The 22,201-nt window shown below is 38.4% G+C and overlaps 1 protein-coding gene across 2 annotated transcripts in view; it reads left to right on the plus strand.

Annotated features, from left to right (window-relative positions):
- Window positions 1-19,445, plus strand: part of MRPS9 (mitochondrial ribosomal protein S9) — a 68,562-nt gene extending 49,117 nt beyond the window's left edge. For both annotated transcript variants that reach the window (XM_017541090.2, XM_017541091.2), the window contains exons 6-11: window positions 8,923-9,008; window positions 9,852-9,927; window positions 12,315-12,483; window positions 13,430-13,538; window positions 16,651-16,820; window positions 19,158-19,445. In XM_017541090.2, coding sequence (XP_017396579.1) covers window positions 8,923-9,008; window positions 9,852-9,927; window positions 12,315-12,483; window positions 13,430-13,538; window positions 16,651-16,820; window positions 19,158-19,249 — 702 coding nt within the window. In that variant the 3' untranslated portion in view covers window positions 19,250-19,445. The remainder of the gene's footprint in view (window positions 1-8,922; window positions 9,009-9,851; window positions 9,928-12,314; window positions 12,484-13,429; window positions 13,539-16,650; window positions 16,821-19,157) is intronic.
- The last annotated feature ends 2,756 nt before the right edge of the window (window positions 19,446-22,201 follow it).

A 22,201-nucleotide genomic window follows, 5' to 3' on the forward strand; every position in this document is an offset into this window, starting at 1 on the left:
GGTGTTTTCATCCTTTTTGCGCTGGTTTCTTCCCATCTTTATGGATTTATCCACCTGTCATCTCTGTAGTTGCTGGCTTTCAGACTGGGTCTCTGAGTGGATGTTCTGTTTGTTGATGATGAGGTTATTTCTGTTTCTTAGTTTTCCTTCTGGCAGCCTGGCCCCTCTGCTGTAAGTCTGCTGAGGTCCACTCCAGGCCCTGCTTGCCTGGGGATCACCTGCAGCAGCTGCAGAACAGTAAGGTTGTTACCAGTTTTCTTCTGCTATCTTTGTCCCAGAAGGATACCCGCCAAGTGTCAGTCTGATCTCTCCTTTATGAGGTGGCTCTTTTGATATACAGGGGTCAGGGAGCTGCTTGAGGAGACAGTCTGTTTTTTATAGGAGCTCAAATGCTGAGCTGTGAGCTCCATTGTTCATTCAGAGCTGCTGGGCAGGTGTGTTTAGGTCGGCTGCAGCAGAACTCATAAACCGCTTTTTGTTCCCAGGTGCTCTATCCCAGGGATTTAGGGCTTTATTTATGAGTTTCCGTTATGCTACTGCCTTTTTGTTGTTGTTGTTCAGAGCTGCCCTGCCTAGCAAGGAGGCAGCCTAGTCACTGTCTTCCTGTAGAGGCTTTGCTGAGCTGCTGTGGTCTGCGCCCAGCTGCTGAGTGAACTTCCCTGCAGTCCTGTTTATATGGGTGTCATTAGAACTGCCTCAGCAATGGTGGCCCGCCTCTGTTAAGGCGAAGTCTCTCTGTAGTGGCAGGTTGCCTTGGCAATGTTGAGCTGCCTCAGCAATGGCTGACTACCTCCATAGTTTTGGAGTGCCTTGGTAATGGCGGACGCCCCTCCCCCACAGAGCTGGCCCATCCCTGGTTCAGCTGCGCTTGCTGTGACACTCTCGATCCAGAGAGTTTCTGATTGCTGTTCTTTTGTGGGGGTGGGACCTGCTGAGTCTGATCGCCTGGCTCCCTGCCTCAGAGCCTTTTTTTTTTTTCGTTGGTGTTCCAGTCATCTGTTGAAGAGGCGCCAGGATCTGTGTATTTTCCCGTGCAGCGACTCACTGCGCTGGCTTAAACAGCGGCACTGATATTTGTGGCCCTTTCTTTGCCCTGGAATTTACTGTCCTGGTTACCCGTTCTGTCCTCTTTTTAAACCGATGAATGGGTGACTTCCCGTGGCTCCCACCGCCAGCCAAAAGGGCACCCAGACCATTGTACGGAGGACCGCTGCGCTGGGGCACTGACAAAGCAGCCACGTGGGGCAAAGCAGCTGCACCGGCCGACACAGTTGCGCCGACCAAAACAGCCATGCTGGCGACCCATGGAGCTCCTCTGCCTAGGAATTTCCTAGTCTGTGGGCAGTAAAAATGCGGCATCCACTCACCCTCTGCGCTTTCACTGGGAGCTGCAATCCTGAGCTGTTCCTAAACGGCCATCTTGGATCCACCCCCAAAGTCCCAGTTTTAAGACTGGTATCAGTCTTACTGCATTCTTTGAAGTTTTACAAAAGCTCCCCGCATAGCATTGTATAGAAACTTCATTTATATTTTAGAACCTGTTTTACAATAAACCATGGAGTATTTTCAAAGTATTTCTTTAAATCAAAGGAGTTAATGGCCACAGATGAAATTTATACCAAATATATATATATAAAATGAAGGGGATAGTGGTAAAATTTAAAATGTGCAAAAAAACTCAGATAATTCTAATCCTTATACCTTAAGTGTAAACGGGTTCATTTGCCTTGTGAAAGAAGTTCTGGCATATTTGGAGAATCTCCAGTTCATTTTATTATTATTATTATTTTTATTGCATTTTAGGTTTTGGGGTACATGTGAAGAACATGCAAGATTATTGCATAGATACACACATGGCAGTGTGATTTGCTGCCTTCCTCCCCATCACCTATATCTGGCATTTCTCCCCATGCTATCTCTCCCCAAATCCCCACCCGCCGCTGTCTCTCCTCTGTTTCCTCCCGACAGACCCCAGTGTGTGATGCTCCCCTCCCTGTGTCCATGTGTTCTCATTGTCCAACACCCGTCTATGGGTGAGAACATGCGGTGTTTGATTTTCTGTTCTTGTATCGGTTTGCTGAGAATGATGGTTTCCAGGTTCATCCATGTCCCTACAGAGGACACAAATTCATCAATTTTGATGGCTGTGTAATATTCCATGGTGTATATGTGCCACATTTTCCCTGTGCAGTCTATCATTGATGGGCATTTGGGTTGGTTTCAGGTCTTTGCTGTTGTAAACAGTGCTGCAACGAACATTCGTGTGCATGTGTCCTTATAGTAGAACGACTTATAATCTTTTGGATATATAACCAGTAATGGGATTGCTGGGTCAAATGGGATTTCTGTTTCCAGGTCCTTGAGGAATTGCCACACTGTCTTCCACAATGGTTGAACTAGTTTACACTCCCACCAACAGTGTAAAAGTGTTCCTATTTCTCCACATCCTCTCCAGCATCTGTTGTCTCCAGATTTTTTAATGATCGCCATTCTAACTGGCATGAGATGGTATCTCAATGTGGTTTTGATTTGCATTTCTCTAATGACCAGTGATGATGAGCATTTTTTCATATGTTTGTTGGCCTCATGTATGTCTTCTTTTGTAAAGTGTCTGTTCATATCCTTTGCCCACTTTTGAATGGGCTTGTTTTTTTCTTGTATATCTGTTTTAGTTCTTTGTAGATTCTGGATATCAGCCTTTGTCAGATGGGTAAACTGCAAAAATTTTTTCCAATTCTGTTGGTTGCCGATTCACTCTAATGACTGTTTCTTTTGCTGTACAGAAGCTGTGGAGTTTGATTAGGTCCCATTTGTCTATTTTGGCTTTTGTTGCCAATGCTTTTGGTGTTTTGGTCATGAAGTCCGTGCCTACGCCTGTGTCCTGAATGGTTTTGCCTAGATTTTCTTCTAGGGTTTTTATGGTGTTAGGTCTTATGTTTAAGTCTTCAATCCATCTGGAGTTAATTTTAGTGTAAGGTGTCAGGATGGGGTCCAGTTTCTGCTTTCGGCACACGGCTAGCCAGTTTTCCCAACACCATTTATTAAACAGGGAGTCCTTTGCCCATTGCTTGTTTTTGTCAGGTTTGTCAAAGATCGGATGGTTGTGGATGGGTGGTATTGCCTCCGAGGCCTCTGTTCTGTTCCATTGGTCTATATCTCTGTTTTGGTACCAGTACCATGCTGTTTTGATTACTGTAGCCTTGTAGTATAGTTTGAAGTCCAATAGTATGATGCCTCCCACTTTGTTCTTTTGCTTAGAGTTGACTTGGCTATGTGGGCTCTCTTTTGGTTCCATATGAAGTTTAAGGTGGTTTTTTCCAGTTCTGTGAAGAAGGTCATTGGTAGCTTGATGGGGATAGCGTTGAATCTCTAAATTACTTTGGGCAGTATAGCCATTTTCACAATATTGATTCTTCCTAACCATGAACATGGAATGCTTCTCCATCTGTCTGTGTCCGCCCTTATTTCGTTCAGCAGTGGTTTGTAGTTCCCCTTGAAGAGGTCCTTTACGTTCCTTGTTGTATTCCTAGGTATTTTATTCTCTTTGTGGCAATTGTGAATGGCAGTTTGTTCTTGATTTGGCTCTCTTTAAGTCTGTTATTAGTGTATAGGAATGCTTGTGATTTTTGCACATTGATTTTGTATCCTGAGACTTTGCTGAAGTTGCTTATCAGTTTCAGGAGATTTTGGGCTGAGACGATGGGGTCTTCTAGATATACAACCATGTCGTCTGCAAATAGAGACAATTTGACTTCCTCCTTTCGTATTTGAATACCCTTTATTTCTTTTTCTTGCCTGATTGCTCTGGCTAGAACTTCTAGTACCATATTGAATAGGAGTGGCGAGAGAAGGCGTCCTTGTCTAGTGCCAGATTTCAAAGGGAATGTTTCCAGTTTTTGCCCATTCAGTATGATATTGGCTGTTGGTTTGTCGTAAATAGCTTTTATTATTTTGAGATCCGTTCTGTCAGTACCTAATTTATTGAGTGTTTTTAGCATAAAGGACTGTTAAATTTTGTCAAAGGCCTTCTCTGCATCAATTGAGATAATCATGTGGTTTTTGTCTTCAGTTCTGTTTATGTGGTGAATTATGGTTATAGACTTGCGTATGTTGAACCAGTCTTGCATCCCTGGGATGAATCCTACTTGATCCTGGTGGATAAGCTTTTTGATGTGCTGTTGCAATCGGTTCGCCAATATTTTATTGAAGATTTTTGCATCTATGTTCATCATGGATATTGGCCTGAAGCTTTCTTTTCTTGCTGAGTCTCTGCTGGGTTTTTGTATCAGGATGATGTTGGTCTCATAAGATGATTTGGGAAGGATTCCATTTTAAAGGACTTCAGTAACCTACTCGGTCCTTAAAACCTGGAACAGCAGCCCCAGAAGTGTGCTGCTTCGTTATGTGAAGACTCCAGAGTCGTCAACAGAAGTCCTGGGGACTGAGCATCACAGAATTCTTACTTAGTGCAGATGTGTCTATATCCTCTCTCTGACCTTGTGGAGGGTATTTAAAACTCTTGGATATAGTGCTGCCTTTTAAAATGGAATTAAAATAGTGACCCTTCTCGCAGTGAGGTATTGTGAAATAACTACAACTACGTAAAGTGCTTATTTTAAAAAAGCTACAAACTGGTGCTAAAATATATTTGCATGCTGTTTTAAGACTTTCCTTGACAGCAGGAGTTAATTCAGTAATTAATTCAGCAGTGGAAATTGCTGTTCTAGAGGTATCTTTAATGTACATTTTCCTCCCATATGAATAATTACCATTGTATATCTGGTATGCTCCAAATGTACCAATTAAGAAAATTAATTTTTTAGAAAAGGATTTGACGTATTATTGTCTCCATGTTGGTTTTAATCAGATTACCTCTTTGTAATGGCGTAATTATCCTAATATATGATGGGGCTTTAATTTCAATAGTAAAAGTATATGCCATTTGAGTTACAAGAACTTTCAGGTCATCACTCCTGGATGTGGACTTCCTCAGAGTCCTTTTTCATATGATCCATCTTGAGATGATTTTCTTTGTATGTTGAATGGCATTTACATGATATACAATCTATGTAGTATATTGTATTCACAAAGTAATAGCGAGAGTGTACAACAGAAATATGTCACTTGGTACCTGAGATATACAACGGAAACCTCTCTCTTTGTTAATGATAAGTGGATTATATTTGTATTTGTTTGATTTGATCTTGTATATGTCAGTGGCCAAAAAATTGAGGAGATTATTTAAGGAATTGATTTTCTGTGATTTCTTTAACAAACACAAATTTTAAGTCAGTTACTTTACTGTTACCATACTAGTATCTAAGATAATTACTATTAGTTACTATTTATGTTGTGTACCAAAATACAATTGACTTCTATATCACCTCCCCATGAAATATTACTTGTTTACACTTCCTAAAATTGGAATTTCCACATGATTAATGGAACCAAAACAGATTTCAGAAGGATACTAAAAATCATAGCGCTCATGCTCTCAGAAGGGTTTAGTTTAAGCATTTCTTTTCTGCAACCTGAGCATCTGGTATTTTCAAATTAGGCACCTTCTAAATTTGACTCATACATTATGGAAATCTGATGACACGAGGGGTGGATAGGCTTGCTTTGATTTTATGAAATATTAATCATAGCTGTGATTAATGATTCAGCATTTCACATCTGGGTTATTCCTGTCATATTTGAGAATTATACTGTTAAATACAGTATATAAACTTAGTGTAGGTGGGTCACACTGATTCTCTAGTGTCCCTTAAAAATTAAGTGGAAACTTAACAATATACCAGAAGCCACCAGCGATAATCTGTGATATTGACGGTTCTTGGCATGTTTTATACCCTCAAGGATTTTTTTTTTTTTTTATGTAAATTAGTACACATCTCTTCAGGGAGTTGAAGCTGTAGAATCTACTTTCCAGAGAAATGTTGTCGCCAACTAACCAAGGTAGAATCTTAAGAGTGGTTTTATTATGCAAAAGAGAAAGAATAAATGGAAGTGGTGCACCGGTAAAATTGTTTGACTCTTGAAAGCCATACCTCACCCCCGCTATCATTCGTGACCATTACTATAGGTCAGACACTGTGCTAAGTACGTACTTTACATATATTTTCCTATTTAAAGAAGTGTATGGAGTGGCTTAATGGGCATTATGTGATTTGATGGGTTACAATCATCAAATTGTAAGTATTTACCGCAAATGAATCAAATTCACCATGTTTGAAATCTGACATGCACTTTTCATGGGTTGCTTTCTCCTCTTCCACATTTTTTCTGATTGTTTTTCTTGTGCCATTTATCAATTATTATGGATCTCAGTACAATATTAGGAGGAAATGGCATTATGGAAGAATAAGAAAAATAAGGACTTACAGTAAAAATTGCTCAAAAATCATTGAGAAATGATGGTTAATTTAGCAGCCTAAACTTTGACTTAAAACTTAAGTACAAGACAGGTTGGTTGTTGTTATTTTAGTTGCCTTAGTTATTTCAGAAAATTAAGTAAACCCTTGTAAGCAGAGGAGGGTATCTTAGTAGTATTGTCGGCATTCTTTTAAGCTCATATATTCTTAGCTAGTTTGAAAGATAGACGTTCTCTGACTTTGGCACTCTCTGAATCTCAGGACTCTGGACTCAGCAGCTCAGAGCCTCACTGCAGTTCCCTTACCAGGGCATCCCGATGGAGCCATAGTCTGCCTGTGGTCCAGCTTGCTGACAGGATGTGCTGGGTGCATAGTGACATGCTATTTGCCTGCGTCTGTCCATTTCTTATAAGTGGGAAGCATTCATTTTGCGGGGGGTGGGGAGGGTTCTTTTCAGAGCATTTGAGAATTGCTTCTAGAAACAAAAGTGCAGAGAAAATTTGCTGATATATTATCCATTTGGAGTCCCAACCCAGTGTTTTAGCCTTTAAAAGTGAGTTAAAAATACCCTAACCACAGTCAACAAGGCTTACCAATTCTTGGGAGATAAATTGTAAAATTTTATTTTAAGTGGAGTAACAGGGATATATATGTGGATATATCCCCCTGTTATTTTATATGTGGATGGTTTGTGTTAGTTTTGCGTTAGGATAGACAGTTATCTTTTGTTGGTTTTTTAATTGTCAGATACATTCCTCTGCTGCTACAGGTGATGGATGTGTACTTGGAATGTAGTTGTAGGGACAGTTACACTTAATAGGAATACTAGGATTAAATTAACTTCATTTGTCCCTTTGCTATTGTGTTGAACTAGATTCTCTGTAGTTCTTAGAATGTACTATTTCTAGCCAGTCTAGGTGTGGATGCTGCTGCTGCTGCTGCTACTGCTGGTCTGGGACTGCACTTTTAGAATTGCTGAGCTGGAGTGACGGATTTACCGTCAGTTTTGAAATACTCATGTCCACTGGTAAAGTCTTTGTAGCTTCTAAGTGCTGTTTCTTCTTTTTCTCTCTGCTTCTTTTTTCTTTTCTCTTCTAAACTCTCAGTTCTACTACCCTTAAAGAAAAACAGAGCAAAAAACACTTACATGAATCTCCCCAGCCAAAAGGAATGAACTTTTACATCCTTATTCACTGAGGAGTCTTACCCATTGAGTGTTATATTGGCTATTCTCACATATGTTACAAAAACCCAAAGGTTCATTCTGTCCTCCCTGCTTCCTTCCCTTTCCTCCTCCCTACCTCCCTTTTTTTTCCTCCTTCCCTCCTTTCTTCCTTCCTTCTTTCTTTCCATTCCATTCCATTCCATTCCTGAAAATAGGCTGCAGAGTGAATACCATGCTAAAATGCAAGCACTAGTAAATACGACGGTGGTGGCAAAGGGACATTTCTCCTACACTTAGAACAAACTTTTCTCCTACACTTAGAACAAACTTTATCAGCAACATTATGAGGTAATATGGCAGTCTAATCAGAGCCCACGAGAAGTTGCCCCTGAAAACTTGAAATTATTAAGACTATTTGAGATATGAATTGACATCTCTATCAGATCTCTATCAGTATCAAGGTGTATCTTTTGATGTTTGCTAATACTAGAAGGTATCATGATTAGCAAAAAAAAAAAAAAAAAAAGGTCAATTTGTGTCACCTCTAGTTCATTCTTTTAAAATGCCTATCTGCTTATTGGGTATTAGTATGGTATGTTATGTGTAAATTATAAATGAATAAATACAAATTGAGTATTCATCCTCAAAAAGCTAAGTTTGCTCGGGCAAAAGCTGTTGTACTGTTTTGCTTGTTGTAAAATCATTGCCTGGAAAATATATTTCATTGATAATGCTTATTGCTGGATTATTGCTTTTTACCAGTTCTAACAAAATGGCAAACTTCTATTTCCGTTGTAATTTAACAAGTGACATGCGTTCACAGATTTTGTTAGGAAGTAAATAGGAAAAAATCAAATAACAAAAAATATAATAGAAAGCTTTTTTTAAGATACAAACTATATGATAAGGATTTAAATATTATTTAAATATTAAATAAGTAGTAAGTTGTATTAAATACTAAATAAATATCTATAAACACCATATATTTTACTGGATAATTCTCTAAGTTTAAAGTGCACATTGCCATAGAAATTATGATTTTTCCTAAGGAAAAGGAAAATTGTTTAAGGTGTTTTTTTTTTAAACCAACCTCACTGTAGTAGAGTTGTAAAAATTTTATAGGGTTATTTTAAAATCAGCTAAAGTTAAGTGTGCTGTGATGTATGACACTAAATTCTCATTGAAATTACTCTATCATCTTTTAGTTTAAATGAGGAATAGTGTTATGAAAAGCATTTTCAGTTTTATTTACTCTGCAGCTAGATTCTCTGAGGAGGACACCTTAGAGACTACTTACAGGACAAAACTATAAAGTATATCACAAGGTATAATGCACCACTGCTCTTATTTTTAGCATGTACTGTATATTTTTATTTGGCACAGGATACGTATGGAATGTTACTCAATTTAGAAAAACGTCAAAGCCAGTTGCAAGCCAAAGCTCTGCTTCCAGAGGAAACTCAAACCAGGTAAACTCCATCCTTTCACCAAAACCTTTGCGCAATTTGAACTGAAAACATGCCACTCATTGGTATATTTTTAGACATACCTGAAGCCTAAAATTTGTTCCATATTTCATCATTAAGCATTAAGGTTAGGGTTCAAAATAATAGGTGGTTTTTGTTTAGGAGGAAGCACGTGTTGAAGTTATTTTTATGTTATTTTATCCCAGATTTATATATTATGTGATATTTAATTACTATACTTGGATATGATGTCCTCAGAATTTTTATGTATATAGCTGCCTGTTTATTTACCATTTGCATCCTTTTTTATATTTTATTTTTATTTTTGGGTATTTCAAGGTTTCTACTTCCATTTGGCAAACAGCAATAGATCAGATCCATCCAACTGATCACCCAGTGTTAAATTTTGCCCTAACTATTCAAGATTTCTTCCATAAAGGAAGAACATCTTGGTTAAGTTAAGTTAAATGCATTCCAATCCTTTTAGTTGGACTTGACACTACTTTAGTCTATTGACAGGTTAACGTTGTGTCCATAACATCGTCTTTGAAGTAAGTTGTACAGATAAAATTTTAATCTTTAAGAAATCTGGTCGCTTTTAATACCAAATGAGTTCCATAGTGGCATATTTAACTCTTAAAACATTTGCTAGAGTAGATACCTTTTCTGAATTAGATTGAGGAAATGGAATGTTTGCCAAAAATAGCTTAGTTGGGTAAAATTACTGGTACATAATATAAAAACTTATTTTCAAATCATAAAATTGCTACTATATGTGGGATCTTTTGTGATATAACTCTAATTGCATGGCTAATTAAAAAGAGAATATATGTGATATTTTAACAGAGACCTGATTGGCAGCAGATGGCTGATTAAGGAGGAACTAGAAGAAATGTTAGTGGAAAAACTGTCAGATCAAGATGTGAGTAATTAATCTTTTTAATTTAAGGGGACCTGTGCCATAAGAATGCAGACAATTGCTGTGTTTAGATCCTAATAGTAATGTTCCTCAGAGGCAGGTGTTCCTAAGATGATTTTTCTTTCTTTCTTTCTTTCTTTCTTTCTTTCTTTCTTTTTTTCTTTCTTTCTTTTTTTAAACAAAGAAACCACATTCATCATTGATTTCTGCATTGGGAGGACCTTGTCTGTGGTCATGGAGGTCACTTGTCGAGTCTCCAGGTCCTCCTCTTATAAATGCCCTCACGTACTCTGCCAGTTGTTTTAGGAAAGCACAGCAGATGTCGTTTCATCTTCCGTAAGGCCAGTAGCTAATTTTACAAGCTGATGATAAGTGTACAGAGTCATTATAGGTTAAGTAGAAAAGGGATGCAGCACATGGTTACCTTCGTGCAATTTGCTGCTTGTGTGCCATATCTGTAAGGTCAGTGGTTTTTATCTTGGGATCTGCAAACCACCTGTATCGGAATCCCTTGAAATACTGTTACAAACTACAGTGTCCTAAGCCTTACCCAGACCTAGTGCAGAATCTCTGGGGTCACCCAGGAGTCTTTTTAACAAACTTTCCAGATGAATCTTCTACCTTATAAAGTTTGTGACCCCCTGCTTTAGGTCTTAATTGCATTCTTATTTTGTTAAATGTCCTATCAACATTACCATAGAACATTTTATGTCTTAAATATTTTGACGCTTCAAATTTGTTACTTTCTGGAAGATTGGAGTGTAGATAAATTCCACAAATTTTTTTCCAAGATGGAGTTTTTCTTTGATGGTGGTGGTACTTTGCCACTGTATATAGATTTTAAGTTATGTACTTGAATTGTTCTTTTTCTCATTTAAGGTATTACGGAAATTAATGATTTGGAAAAGTTGCAGTTTGCTTAAACAAAGTGTTGGACATTTGGTTAGTGGTAGATCCAGAGTTAATTCTAATCTCCTAACTGCCAACTATTGCTGTACTTGAATCTAATTGAAAAATCTCTTTGCTTCTTCAGTGAAAAGTAATTTCATTATTTCCTCTGTTTTCTGGCTGCTTTGCTTTTTTAAATAATAACTCAGATATTTTTTCTGCTTTGTAGTAGCTCAAGGACTTTGATACAGGTGTACAGCTATGAAAACAAAAGAAACAAGTTATATATGATACTCTATACTTTGGGTACTGGATATCAGGAGAAATCCCAGTGTTTATGGCTGGTCTCAAGATGAGGGAGGTGAAGATGGTCAGTGACTTCTTAACCAAGCAAGGATGAGTTCCACCCATAGTGCCCCTTCATAGATGCAAAAGTCGTCATTGAGAGTGTGTGAGATGGAATTGAGAGAGTAGCCGAGCACAGAACGCCCAGGCCAGTGACTGGAGAGAAGCTTGGAGCTCTTGTCAACCCAATATCATAGGTAGCTAAGTGTTTCACCTTTACTAGAAGAGTGCCTTCTCTTTCATTACATCATAGGAAGCTATAGTTGAAGTAGTACTTTTAATATTAATCTTACTGGTAAGATTTTTAAACATTTCAAACTAATTAATGGCAGATTTTTACAATAAAGGCAATGGTGACAAAGATGAGTATGATGTTTAAAGTTGACAAAAAACAAGGTTATCAAAAGCTGAGTTTCACAATCCATATTAACTAAGACTCTCAAGCATTAGTTGTTTCCTTCTCCAAAAACACTTTAGAGTGATTATTCTGGCTTCTAATTTTAAGGGGTTAATTCCAAGTTGTTTACTTTCTAATCACATGTTCAAGAACTATTAAAAAAAATGCACAGAGGAGCAAGGATAATTTATTTCAAGAGGTTGCCCTTTAAGTCAAGTATCTCTTGAATTTTTAAATAGCTTGATTGTTCGGTTTTAAAGGAAATCATAAACATTAAAGTAACACAGCTTGAACAGCCCAAGATATATTTGCCAAATGTATTATGAAATATAATTTAAGAGGTACATTTTCTCAAAATCAAACTCTTTCCATTTTACTATACATAACTTACTTGAAATTATTTATAAAGCTCCTCTTGATACCGTTCTAATAAAAGAGTGGAAATTACACTTGAGGATCATCTAAATACTTTTTGAAAGTGAATTTAAATCTCAATTTCATAATCATAATACATAGAAATTGATTTTTCTTTGAATGATAAATCTCTTTGTTTCTTGAAAGAAAAGATTTGGTACTAAAGATAGGCAGGAAGAGTGATGCATCTCATGCCGTTTTAAAAGCAGCGTGAAGATGCAGAAGTGTCATCCTGTCAAAATCCATCAGGAATAGCAACATTGGAAAGATCAAGTATGCAAAAATAGAAAAAATTTAGCAAATGCAATTACACTTGCACCTTCTAATGAATTTTTATTGTCTGCAGTATATGCAGTTCATTCAACTGCTAGAAAAGTTATTGACATTGCAGTATAGTGCTGCTGAGGAAGAATTTGTACAGAGGTTTCGAAGAAGTGTAATCATTCAATCAAAAAAACAGCAGATTGAACCTGTGCAGTATGACGAGCAAGGAATGGCCTTTAGCAAAAGCGAAGGTAATGACATTCTGCAGAGAGAAAATAAATTCAGTGAAGACTGAAAAACTACAATTATTTTCATTTGCTATTGCTCTCTGGTATCCATTAGATTTTTTATTTGTTTATTTATGTTTGCTACTGCTACACTGGATTTCCTAACTTTTAAGATTCTATTGAAGTTTTTCAAAACTGAACTTCATAATGTCCCAAGAAAAAAATGTGGATGCGTACCTTTACAGTCATATTAATACTTTTTATTTTCACACATTTTTATTTTCACATTTTAAGCTGCTAGAATCAGTAAAATATTTATAATAAAGTTTTCTTTTCAAAAAATGAAAATGCTCAGTGAAACTGCATATCAAATGCCAAAACTATGTAATGTGAAAACGTCACATCCTTAACTCACATTTTCCTTGTATATGTACAGAGCCATTAGATGTCCAACTTTTAAGACTTGACCTATTAAAATATTTACAGCTCTTAAAAGATTTCACATCATTGTCATTTTTAACTACTGTGGTATTTTCAAAGAAATGTGACCTTTTCTGAGTATTTTTTTATTTCTACTAGTTCTGTTTTATCATACTATTTATATATTTCTAAAAATTATATTGTTAGATATATTCTTATTGTTTATAAGAATGCTATGTAAATTGGTTGTGAATTCTCTTAAGGTAAATGAATGTAAATTACTTTCTTGGTTGTTCAAACTAATTTAAAATCATTGTAATGTTTCTAAAGTGGAATTGAAGAACAAAATTACCCCACAGCGAGCTTTATTGCATCTGTTGTGTAGTGTAGCTTACCTGCTTTATTTTTGTTTGACTTGAAATAATAGTTACAGGATGCACTTATATACAGTGTTGGATATTTTGGGGAAACAAATTTTAATGTAGTTTTACCTGTCTCAAAGCACAGGTCTTCAATATATTTACTAATAGGAATTTTATATTTTTTGAAGGTAAAAGAAAGACTGCAAAAGCAGAAGCAATTGTTTATGAACATGGAAGTGGAAAAATAAAAGTAAATGGAATTGATTACCTGCATTACTTCCCAATCATGCAGGACAGGTTCGCTTTCGGTTTTGATTTTTGGTTTTTAAAGGAAACATGCTTTGTAATACACCATGATCATTTAAGAAGGCTTGTGATCTTCTAATTCTATTTATCTGAATGATTATTATTTTTTTTTTACCAATGTAAAATATCAGACTAGCTAATTGAAGTTATTTTTTAATGTAGCTTCCAGATTTTTAAAAAAGCATCTCTAAAATTCCTCATTAATTGACCCTTCTTCCCCTTTTCATCAGAACCTACTGTGGTTTGAGTAGTCTTAGGTGTGTAGCTTTTTCTGAAGTGCAGACTGTGCCAAAATGTAGGAAAAGTAGGTTACTTTTAGTTTGGGGATGGGCGTGCACAAAACAAAACAACCGCCACAAAAAACAGACTTGGCACTTAAAACCGACCTAAGCCACTGGGCAAGGAAAAGTGCAAGCAGTTTCTTGTGGCTTGTGTTTGTTTTCCTGATCATAAATATTAGAAAAATTCTGCTTTATCATTTGGATTTTTTCCTATTCAGAGGAATGTGATTATATGTATTTATTGAGCAAGCAAAGAAACCTGGCATTTACAGGTTAAAATAAGAACTCATCAAGCTTTGCTTAGTTCCCAGTGCTAAATATGGCAGTTTTATTTTTTAAACTTTGTATCCTATGGAGAAATATACATTAATCATAAATAGATACTACAGCTCTTCTAATCTAAATATACTCATCTTAGAATGCTCTCTGACTTGCTATATAAGGAATCTTCTTGATATAGTTATTATTTTCCCAGTAGTTACTGTCATTATCCACGAGTAACAGAAGGTTAGAATGATTAGTTCCTCCTTTCCTAATCTTTCTCCTGTTTCCTGAATGTGTTATGGATTTAAGGTCAAAAGAGCTAAAGTTCTTTTGATACCAATGCTGATGTTGGCAAAAGAGGACCCTCCTAATACAGTGTAAGCTTCTGCACATAATAATTACTTTAGGAAATATATGTTTATTTTATTTGTGTGTGCCTGTGTCAACAAGCAGTGCATTCTTAACTCCATTTAAGATGAATTAATTCTACTATTATCCTCACAGGTCAGGGGATGGAAGAAGCTTTTATTTCCCTTAGGAAAAGGTGGAGAGAAACCCATACCCCAGGGATTGATAACTTCAGCATTGGGAACTACAGGAGGAATGGCATTTAACCAATAACCTGCCTGTTGATTTGTATTCAGACATCACTCCTGATGATTTAACAGCAAGTCTCAATTATGGCTTGTCTCATAATGAAATTACATCCTTAGATCTTTATTCTTTGATTTGAATTTAGCAGCCATTTACTAAGGATCATCTATGTGTCCAGTCTTGTTCCAGGCATTGTGAAGATATCAGAGATATCTAAGATATGATTCCTATTGGCAAGAAACTTCCTACATAGTTGGGAAGCCTAAGGCTAGTCTTGGTGGGAATGGGCACCCAAACTCCTCCTTATTTTTTCGTAGTTGTAGGGATTTAGGGTAGCCTTGTGAGGAACTTACAAACCAGCAGTGAGATGACCATTGACCCATAGGGAGACTAATGAACACAGAATCAGGGATCTTGATTGGAGTTCTCTTATCACCTAACACACGGTTAAGTGGGTTAGCCATGTCCGCTAAGTTATAAGGGAGGTTTCTGGACAGCCATTTGTCTGGGAGCTTAAACACTTACCTGGCTTAATTTTTAAAATTTTGTAATTCTTTAACAAATGCTTATATAAATAAAGACTCCAATTAAAATCTCGAAAAATAGATTTCATAATGTAATTACTAGATATATATCTGAGCCATGGAGCCAGATGGTCAAGGTAAATGCAATAGTGGGATTAGATTTTCAGTTTTTTTAAAGACACAAGGTCTGTTTTTGTCACCCAGGCTGGACTCAAACCCCTAGGCTCAAGCAGTCCTTCACCTCAGCCTCCTGAGTAGCTTGGACTGCAGGTGCCCAGCTTAAACTTTAGTTATGATAGTATATTAATAGCTACTACTTATAATACTGTTTTTATAACTTATGGCTACTTTTTATTTGGTTACTTGGAAGCATTTGTTCAAAAAGGCAGTATAGGTTTATGGGTTTTTTGTTGTAGGAGTTCTGTCATCCCTACATAGTATTGTTACAAATTCCAATTTGCTATGGCTTTTGAAAGTCATCTTTGCCCATCTGCATCTGATTATTTGACAAGCATGGTATGAAGAATAGCGTGTGAACGTCCTGTCCATACTCGTCTCTCAGCTTAACTGTGTCATATAAACTTTATTTTGGGTCTGGAAGCTACAGTGTCAAAGAAAGTAAATGCAATATAAGTGGGCTTTTCTGGATAAAAGTTTAGCAAGATATTAAGACAAAATAGCAAAATCAAATGCTTGACAAAGGTGATGGTGAACATCATACCTGGCATGAAAATGATACTCAACAAATACTCGTTCAATCAAACAAGACAAAGTCCAGGGTCATGTTCTGTCTGTGGTACCTGCCCCAGGACCTTGTAGGCCCTGACTGACCCTGAAAGAGCAGGCCTGAAGGGGCTTGTGTAGAATGTCACCTGGCCTCAGGAAGGTAGCAGGACCCTATGATTTAGAGTACTATAATAAGAATATTGGAAATATGTGTTTGGGGTTGGGGAAGAGTGAAGTCAAATATAGTTTTAGAAACTTTAAAAACTAACCACATCAGAATGAGCATTATATATTATACAGATATATTTATAGTATACTTTAGTGAATCCAAATGACATTTGATAATTGTTTGGGAAGGCATGTTGATTTTATATCTGATCATTCAATCCAGAGATGTTAATTCGGTTGAATAATGGAGTTCCCCAACTGTAAGACTATTGCAAAGTTCTTGTGAGAAAAGGGGATCCGCAAACAGTAAGATAAGAGTGTACCGCTATACCCAAGACAAAGAAATAAACCTTACAGTTCTCAGCAAACTATTCAAAGTGTCAGAAATGTTAGTGTTTCTATATCTTGGTAAAATGGATTGATTGAGAAGTATGGAAAGTGTAACAGTGGCATGCAGAATGTTGTTTTTATAAATATTTAGAATTTCAATTGTTTACATAATTATTTATAGTAAACGTAACCACATTTACTTGTACTGTGCTTTAGAGAACAGCTGATGTTCCCTTTCCACTTTGTTGACCGGCTTGGGAAACACGATGTGATCTGCACAGTCTCAGGGGGCGGGAGGTCGGCGCAGGCTGGAGCAGTACGATTGGCAATGGCAAAAGCCTTGTGCAGCTTTCTCACTGAGGACGAGGTCGAGTGGATGAGACAAGGTATGAGTCTAGGTGGGATGGGCGTGGTAGCCCAATAATGGCTACACATGTTCATCTGCTTCTTGTACTAGTGCCTGAAGTTAGTGAGAAAATACATAGTTACATATGTAATATTTCACTCCGCTATCTTCCTTCTTGCTACGGAGCCATAACAGTATTTTTCCGGTTTGATTTCTACAAGGTGAGCTTGAATTAGAAAAAGGGAAGAACTCCCAGCGCTGATTATTTGAGCCCTGCTAACATGTTCAGTGCCAAGGTCAGGGAAAAGTTAATTTTGCCCTTAATGCCTTACCTTTTGCCCAGCGTAACAAGGTGCTTAGCTTAGTTATATTTAAGAGACAAATTACATGTTTTTGTTTTATCATAGAAATGTGTGGGTGTTTGTTTCTATAGTCAATCTCTCACTGTCACCCAGGCTAGAGTACAGTGGTATGACCATAGATCACTGCAACCTCAATCATCCGGCCTTGAGCACTTCTCCTGGCTTAGACTCCCAGGAGGCTAGTCCTCCTAGGACTATGATGTGCAGTACCACACCCGGATAAATTTTTATATATTTTGAGAGACTGCGTTTTGCTGTGTTGCCCAGGCTGCTCTCAAACTCCTGGCCTCAAGCAATTCACTGCCTTGGCCTCCCAAAGCACTGAGATTACGTAGCATGACCTACCACACCTGGCCTACCACAGCAATTTGTCGTAATTGTTTGGTTCATGATAAAGTTCTTTGGGTATTTTGTTTTTGTAAGTTATTGGAGGTTTCCATTTTTTCCCATTGTGGTGTCTGAATTTTCTTTCACCCTGTTTTGTGTAACCCTGTTACCTGAACATGAATACAAGAGTCCCTATATAGTCTGAAAAAGGACGTGCGGTTGATTCTTTCATTAGGGTACTGCTTTAGCGGCTATAATAAATCAAGGTTGAGCTGAAGACTATCTTCGCACCATATGAAAAGAGGAAAGCACCATATATGCTGTCAGCCAGCTGCGTGGTCCTGGGCAAGTCACTTAGCACCTAAGTCCGTAAGCTCCTCCTCTGGGCAAGTAGCATGGTCTCTGTGCACCAGACCTTCTAGTACCAGCCACTGGGGTCCAATGGAAACATTACCTATGGCTTAGGCCACTTAATTGCTTAAGCCTCTTAAAAATCCTTTTGCTTATAAGCAATTTGTCATTGTATGGGATTCATATCTAGTCATTGAAATAATTTGCTAGAACCTTAACAATTCCATTAGTTTGAGCCACTGCACATATCTGAAAGTAATAAAGCATTATTACTTATAATTTAAGCCAGAACTTAGGTCTTGTCTGTATTTCGTCAAATACTGCTGTTTTATGCCATGCATGTCCTTTAAGTACAAGCAAGTTTAAAAGCTTACAGGTATATAATAATAAGCGATTGGAGTTTTCCTATATGTACATTAAATGGTCCTCAACAAAATACCTAAGGCTTGTATACAATAAGAGGAGTGCCAACGTTGGAAGAGTGAAAAAGACAAGGAAAATGTATGGTCCATTTACATATTTATTAAAGCAGTGTAAGAGCTTTCCCATCAGTGGTATTCTTGGAATCCACGGTCTTTACTAACTTACTATAGCGCAAGCCACAGCTGGGGCTCTTCCTTGTGGGCTTAGCTAAGAGTAACCCCAGCAGTTGCCTAGAAACATAATCGCTCCTGATGATTGGGAGAATGAAAGTTTCCTGTTTAAACTGACTTTATTCTTCCAGAAGAAACTGCCTGTGCTGAGAATACAACTCTAAACTTATCTTTTAGATTCTAAAACCAAAAAGCAAGGAATATCATTATGACATAAAATGATAAAAGTTTCCTTTTTTAAATGTTTGACAAGCCATATTTGTATGTATATGCATATTCATGTGAACTGTTAATAGGTGGTATCTAGGTACCTTCTCATACTTCACCTTTACAGTAAGTTTTTCTTCTCTCCCTCTTGGCTCCATTAAGACTGTGGCCTCTGTAACAGTAAGTGTGCAGCTTAAGCTCCCTTACAGGGAATAGTGACTGCCCACACTAGAGCAGCTTTATCTTAGGTTGAGCAAGCTTAGAAACCAAAAGGAAGTTATATTCTTGTAAGATAAGGAATGCGGGTTTAAATAACGTAATTGGTATTTGTCTCAGAAGTTGGAAAAATATCCTCAAAAAGTGAAAGCAAACTGCCGTCATGAGAGTGGCACTGGATTGGTAAATTATTATTGGTCTGGTTCCTTTCATCTATTTTTTTCTAAGCCAACAGTACCTATAAATTCATGGAGTTCGCCTGCTTTTCTTCTTGGCAACGTGCATATTAATGGTTCCTAAAGACCTCTTTTTATGCTGCAGCTGGACTGCTTACTACTGACCCACGTGTGAGAGAACGGAAGAAGCCAGGCCAAGAGGGAGCCCGCAGAAAGTTTACCTGGAAGAAGCGCTAAGGGTTTGTTCCCAGGAAAGAAGAAGAGCTGTATATGCGTGCCGACACGTAGCAGACACACAGTGAATAATGGCTGACCAGCACGAGGGCAGTACTGTCAGAAATGTCTTTGAGTTGTGAGATGGATTTATTTTTAAATGCTACTTTGTAAAGGTGACCTTTACAAAATAAAAGGAAAAAAAAAAATCTTAGTCTCATTCTGCTACTTTATTGTTTAACTTTTTCAGAAGATTAAGAAGCATAATTCATAGAATCTGGCATGTTAGACCTGAAAGGAACATTCAGCAAAATATAGTTGAGTTACCTCATTTTACAGATGAGAAGGCTAAGCCCCCAAAATTCAGCAACCAGCCAGAGCCAGACTGTTGGCACTCTTAATGCTGGAGCTAGACTAGAACTCATTTCTCCAGATTCTGTTGTTTCTTCACTTAACAGTTGTCACCACATAGTTTTCAGAATGAGAGGTGAGACTGCTTACACAGAAGAATGAAGTAACTTGCGTCCATCAGGAGCTCAGCAGAGGCAGGGAGCTGAGCTGTCAGGTGTAGGAGGCACTGGTGCAGACAACAGCCAAGTGAAAGGCACGTTCGAGCTGTCTGTGCTCACTCACTGCAGGAAGACGAGCAAGGCTGCAGCAGAGAAGGCACCTCTGCCCCCTAGTTTGTATCAGTTTTGTTTTGGGGGTATTTAAACTTTTTATTGTATATATTTAAGGTATACAACAGGATGTTTTGATACACATATAGAGGGTGAAGTGATTACTGCAGTCAAGCGAATTTACATAGCCCTCATACAGTTTACTGTGTGTGGGTGTGTGGAAAGAGCACCTAAGGTCTCTTCTCATTTCTAGCATACAGTACAGTATGATTCACTGTCATCCTCATGCTGTATGTTAGGTCTCTAGACTTACTCGTCCTGTGTAACTGCAGCTTCGTACCTTTTGACCTGCATCTCGCCTTCCTCCACCACCTACCCCTGGTAACTACAGTTCTACTCTGTGCTTTTATATATTTGATTTTTTAAGACCTCACAGCTAAGTGAGATCTTGCAGTACTTGTCTTTCTGTTGCTGGCTTATTTTATAGTGTTCTCTAGGTTCATCCATGTTGTGGCAAATGGCAGGATCTCCTTTTTCAAGGTCGAATCATATTCCATTGTGTATATATATGCCACAGTTTAGTTGTGGATTCCATTTTGGATCACACAGATGTGGAGAAAAGTGGCTTCAAGCTCCCCTTCGGCAGGAGGTCTCAGGTTTGGTGCCTGAGGGAGGACTGGGCTGAAGGGAACAGATGCCTCTGAATGAAGGCACCCAGCCAGGAGTGCACATAGCTCTGGAAGAGCATGGGCTGCGGTGGGGTGGACCGACTCCTTGACTGCAGCCCTCAGAGCCTGTCATGCACTGTCAGGTGTGGGTGGGCAGCTTGCCCCCATGAGGCCCACTAGGCAGTCTTTATGATTGACCATGGTTTGGCGTGAAGATCACACATAGGTGTTTGGCCAGCAGCTGGACTCCTCAGTCATAGCTAAGCATTCAGTTGAGTTTTGCTCTAGGATTCCTAAAGTACCTTAAAATGAAGACACGTTGGCATTTTAACTCTAATGCAATTGTGCAATAGGTTTTTGAAGGAAGAAAGGGGCAATTGGGGCCACAGGTACTTTAAAATCCATTTCAGGCCAGATGTGGTGGCTCATGCCTGTAATCCCAGCACTTTGGGAGGCTGAGGCAGGTGGATCATGAGGCCAGGAGTTTGAGACCAGCCTGGAAAACATGGGGAAATCCCATCTCTACCAAAAAATAAAAAAAATTACCCGGACATGGTAGCATGCATCAATAGTCCCAGCTACTCGGGAGGCTGAGGTGGGAGAATCACTGAAAACCTGGAGGCAGGGGCAGTAAACTGAGATTGCGCCACTGCACTCCAGCCTGGGTAACAGACTCAGACCCCGTCTCAGAAAAAAATCCATTTCAATGCAGTTGTTTTAAGTAATAAAAAGATTGCTTCAAGAATTAGCATTGCTTCTCAATGCTCAATTGTCCTTTAAAAGAGTTGAATGCCACTGATTTATTCACAAATGTCTATTTTTAAATCAAATAAGTTCTGAGATGTGTATATACACATGAAATCCTTTATGTGGTAAAATAACATGATGATGAAGAAGTGAGAGTGAGCACCAAACATCCTGTAGTACCCAGTGCCCTTTTCATCTCAGATGAAACTGTAGAAAATACTTTCTGTGGTTCTTTCTGTGTGGCGGTCATTCTCTAGTGAAGTCGTCTGCGGCAGGTTTTGGTCGGTGTGTTGATTTAGCCTGTATCTATTGGAGCATACTTTTTACCACTTTGACAAGAGAGAAGTGACAGGTGGTTCCGCCACGTGGTGTGGGTGTGCTGAGATGGGATGGTGGGTGGTTCTGTCAGCACCCATCGCCTGCTTGCTGAGCTCTTGCTATAGCTGGTGTCCTCTGGGGCAACGCAGAGCTCCCTGGAATATATGCCATCTGGCCCTGCATCAGCTACTTTTGGTGTCATGGAGGAGACAAACTTTTCAAGTCTAATGGGAGACCTGGAGTGCTGCTCCTAAAATGCCAGGAGGAGAGCTGAGGAAGGGGCCTTGAGGATGGCAACACTCTGATGAGGAGGTGGTGGAGAAAAGAGGCCATGGGAAGAGAGGGTGGGAGTACAGATGGAGGAAATGGTGAGAAAAGAAGAAGGAAAGTTCAGGAAGTGTGCAGGGAGTGAAGCCAGGCAGGCCAGGGCATTGCTGGGGAGGAAGGCGGTCCCTTTGGAAACCATCTGGGAAGGAAGCTGAGGTAGGTTCATGGAGAGCCTGAAATTCACGGCAATGTTCCTGCACTGTCGAAGGGGATTCACTTCGCCTTTTTTTCTCCTTTGAGAGAACAGTTGAGGGTTGAAATTAGAACTATGTTTTTAAGCCATATTTTAGCAACCT

This window comes from Cebus imitator, unplaced genomic scaffold (assembly GCF_001604975.1).
Source record: "Cebus imitator isolate Cc_AM_T3 unplaced genomic scaffold, Cebus_imitator-1.0 Scaffold131, whole genome shotgun sequence".
Classification (NCBI taxonomy): Eukaryota; Metazoa; Chordata; class Mammalia; order Primates; family Cebidae; genus Cebus; species Cebus imitator.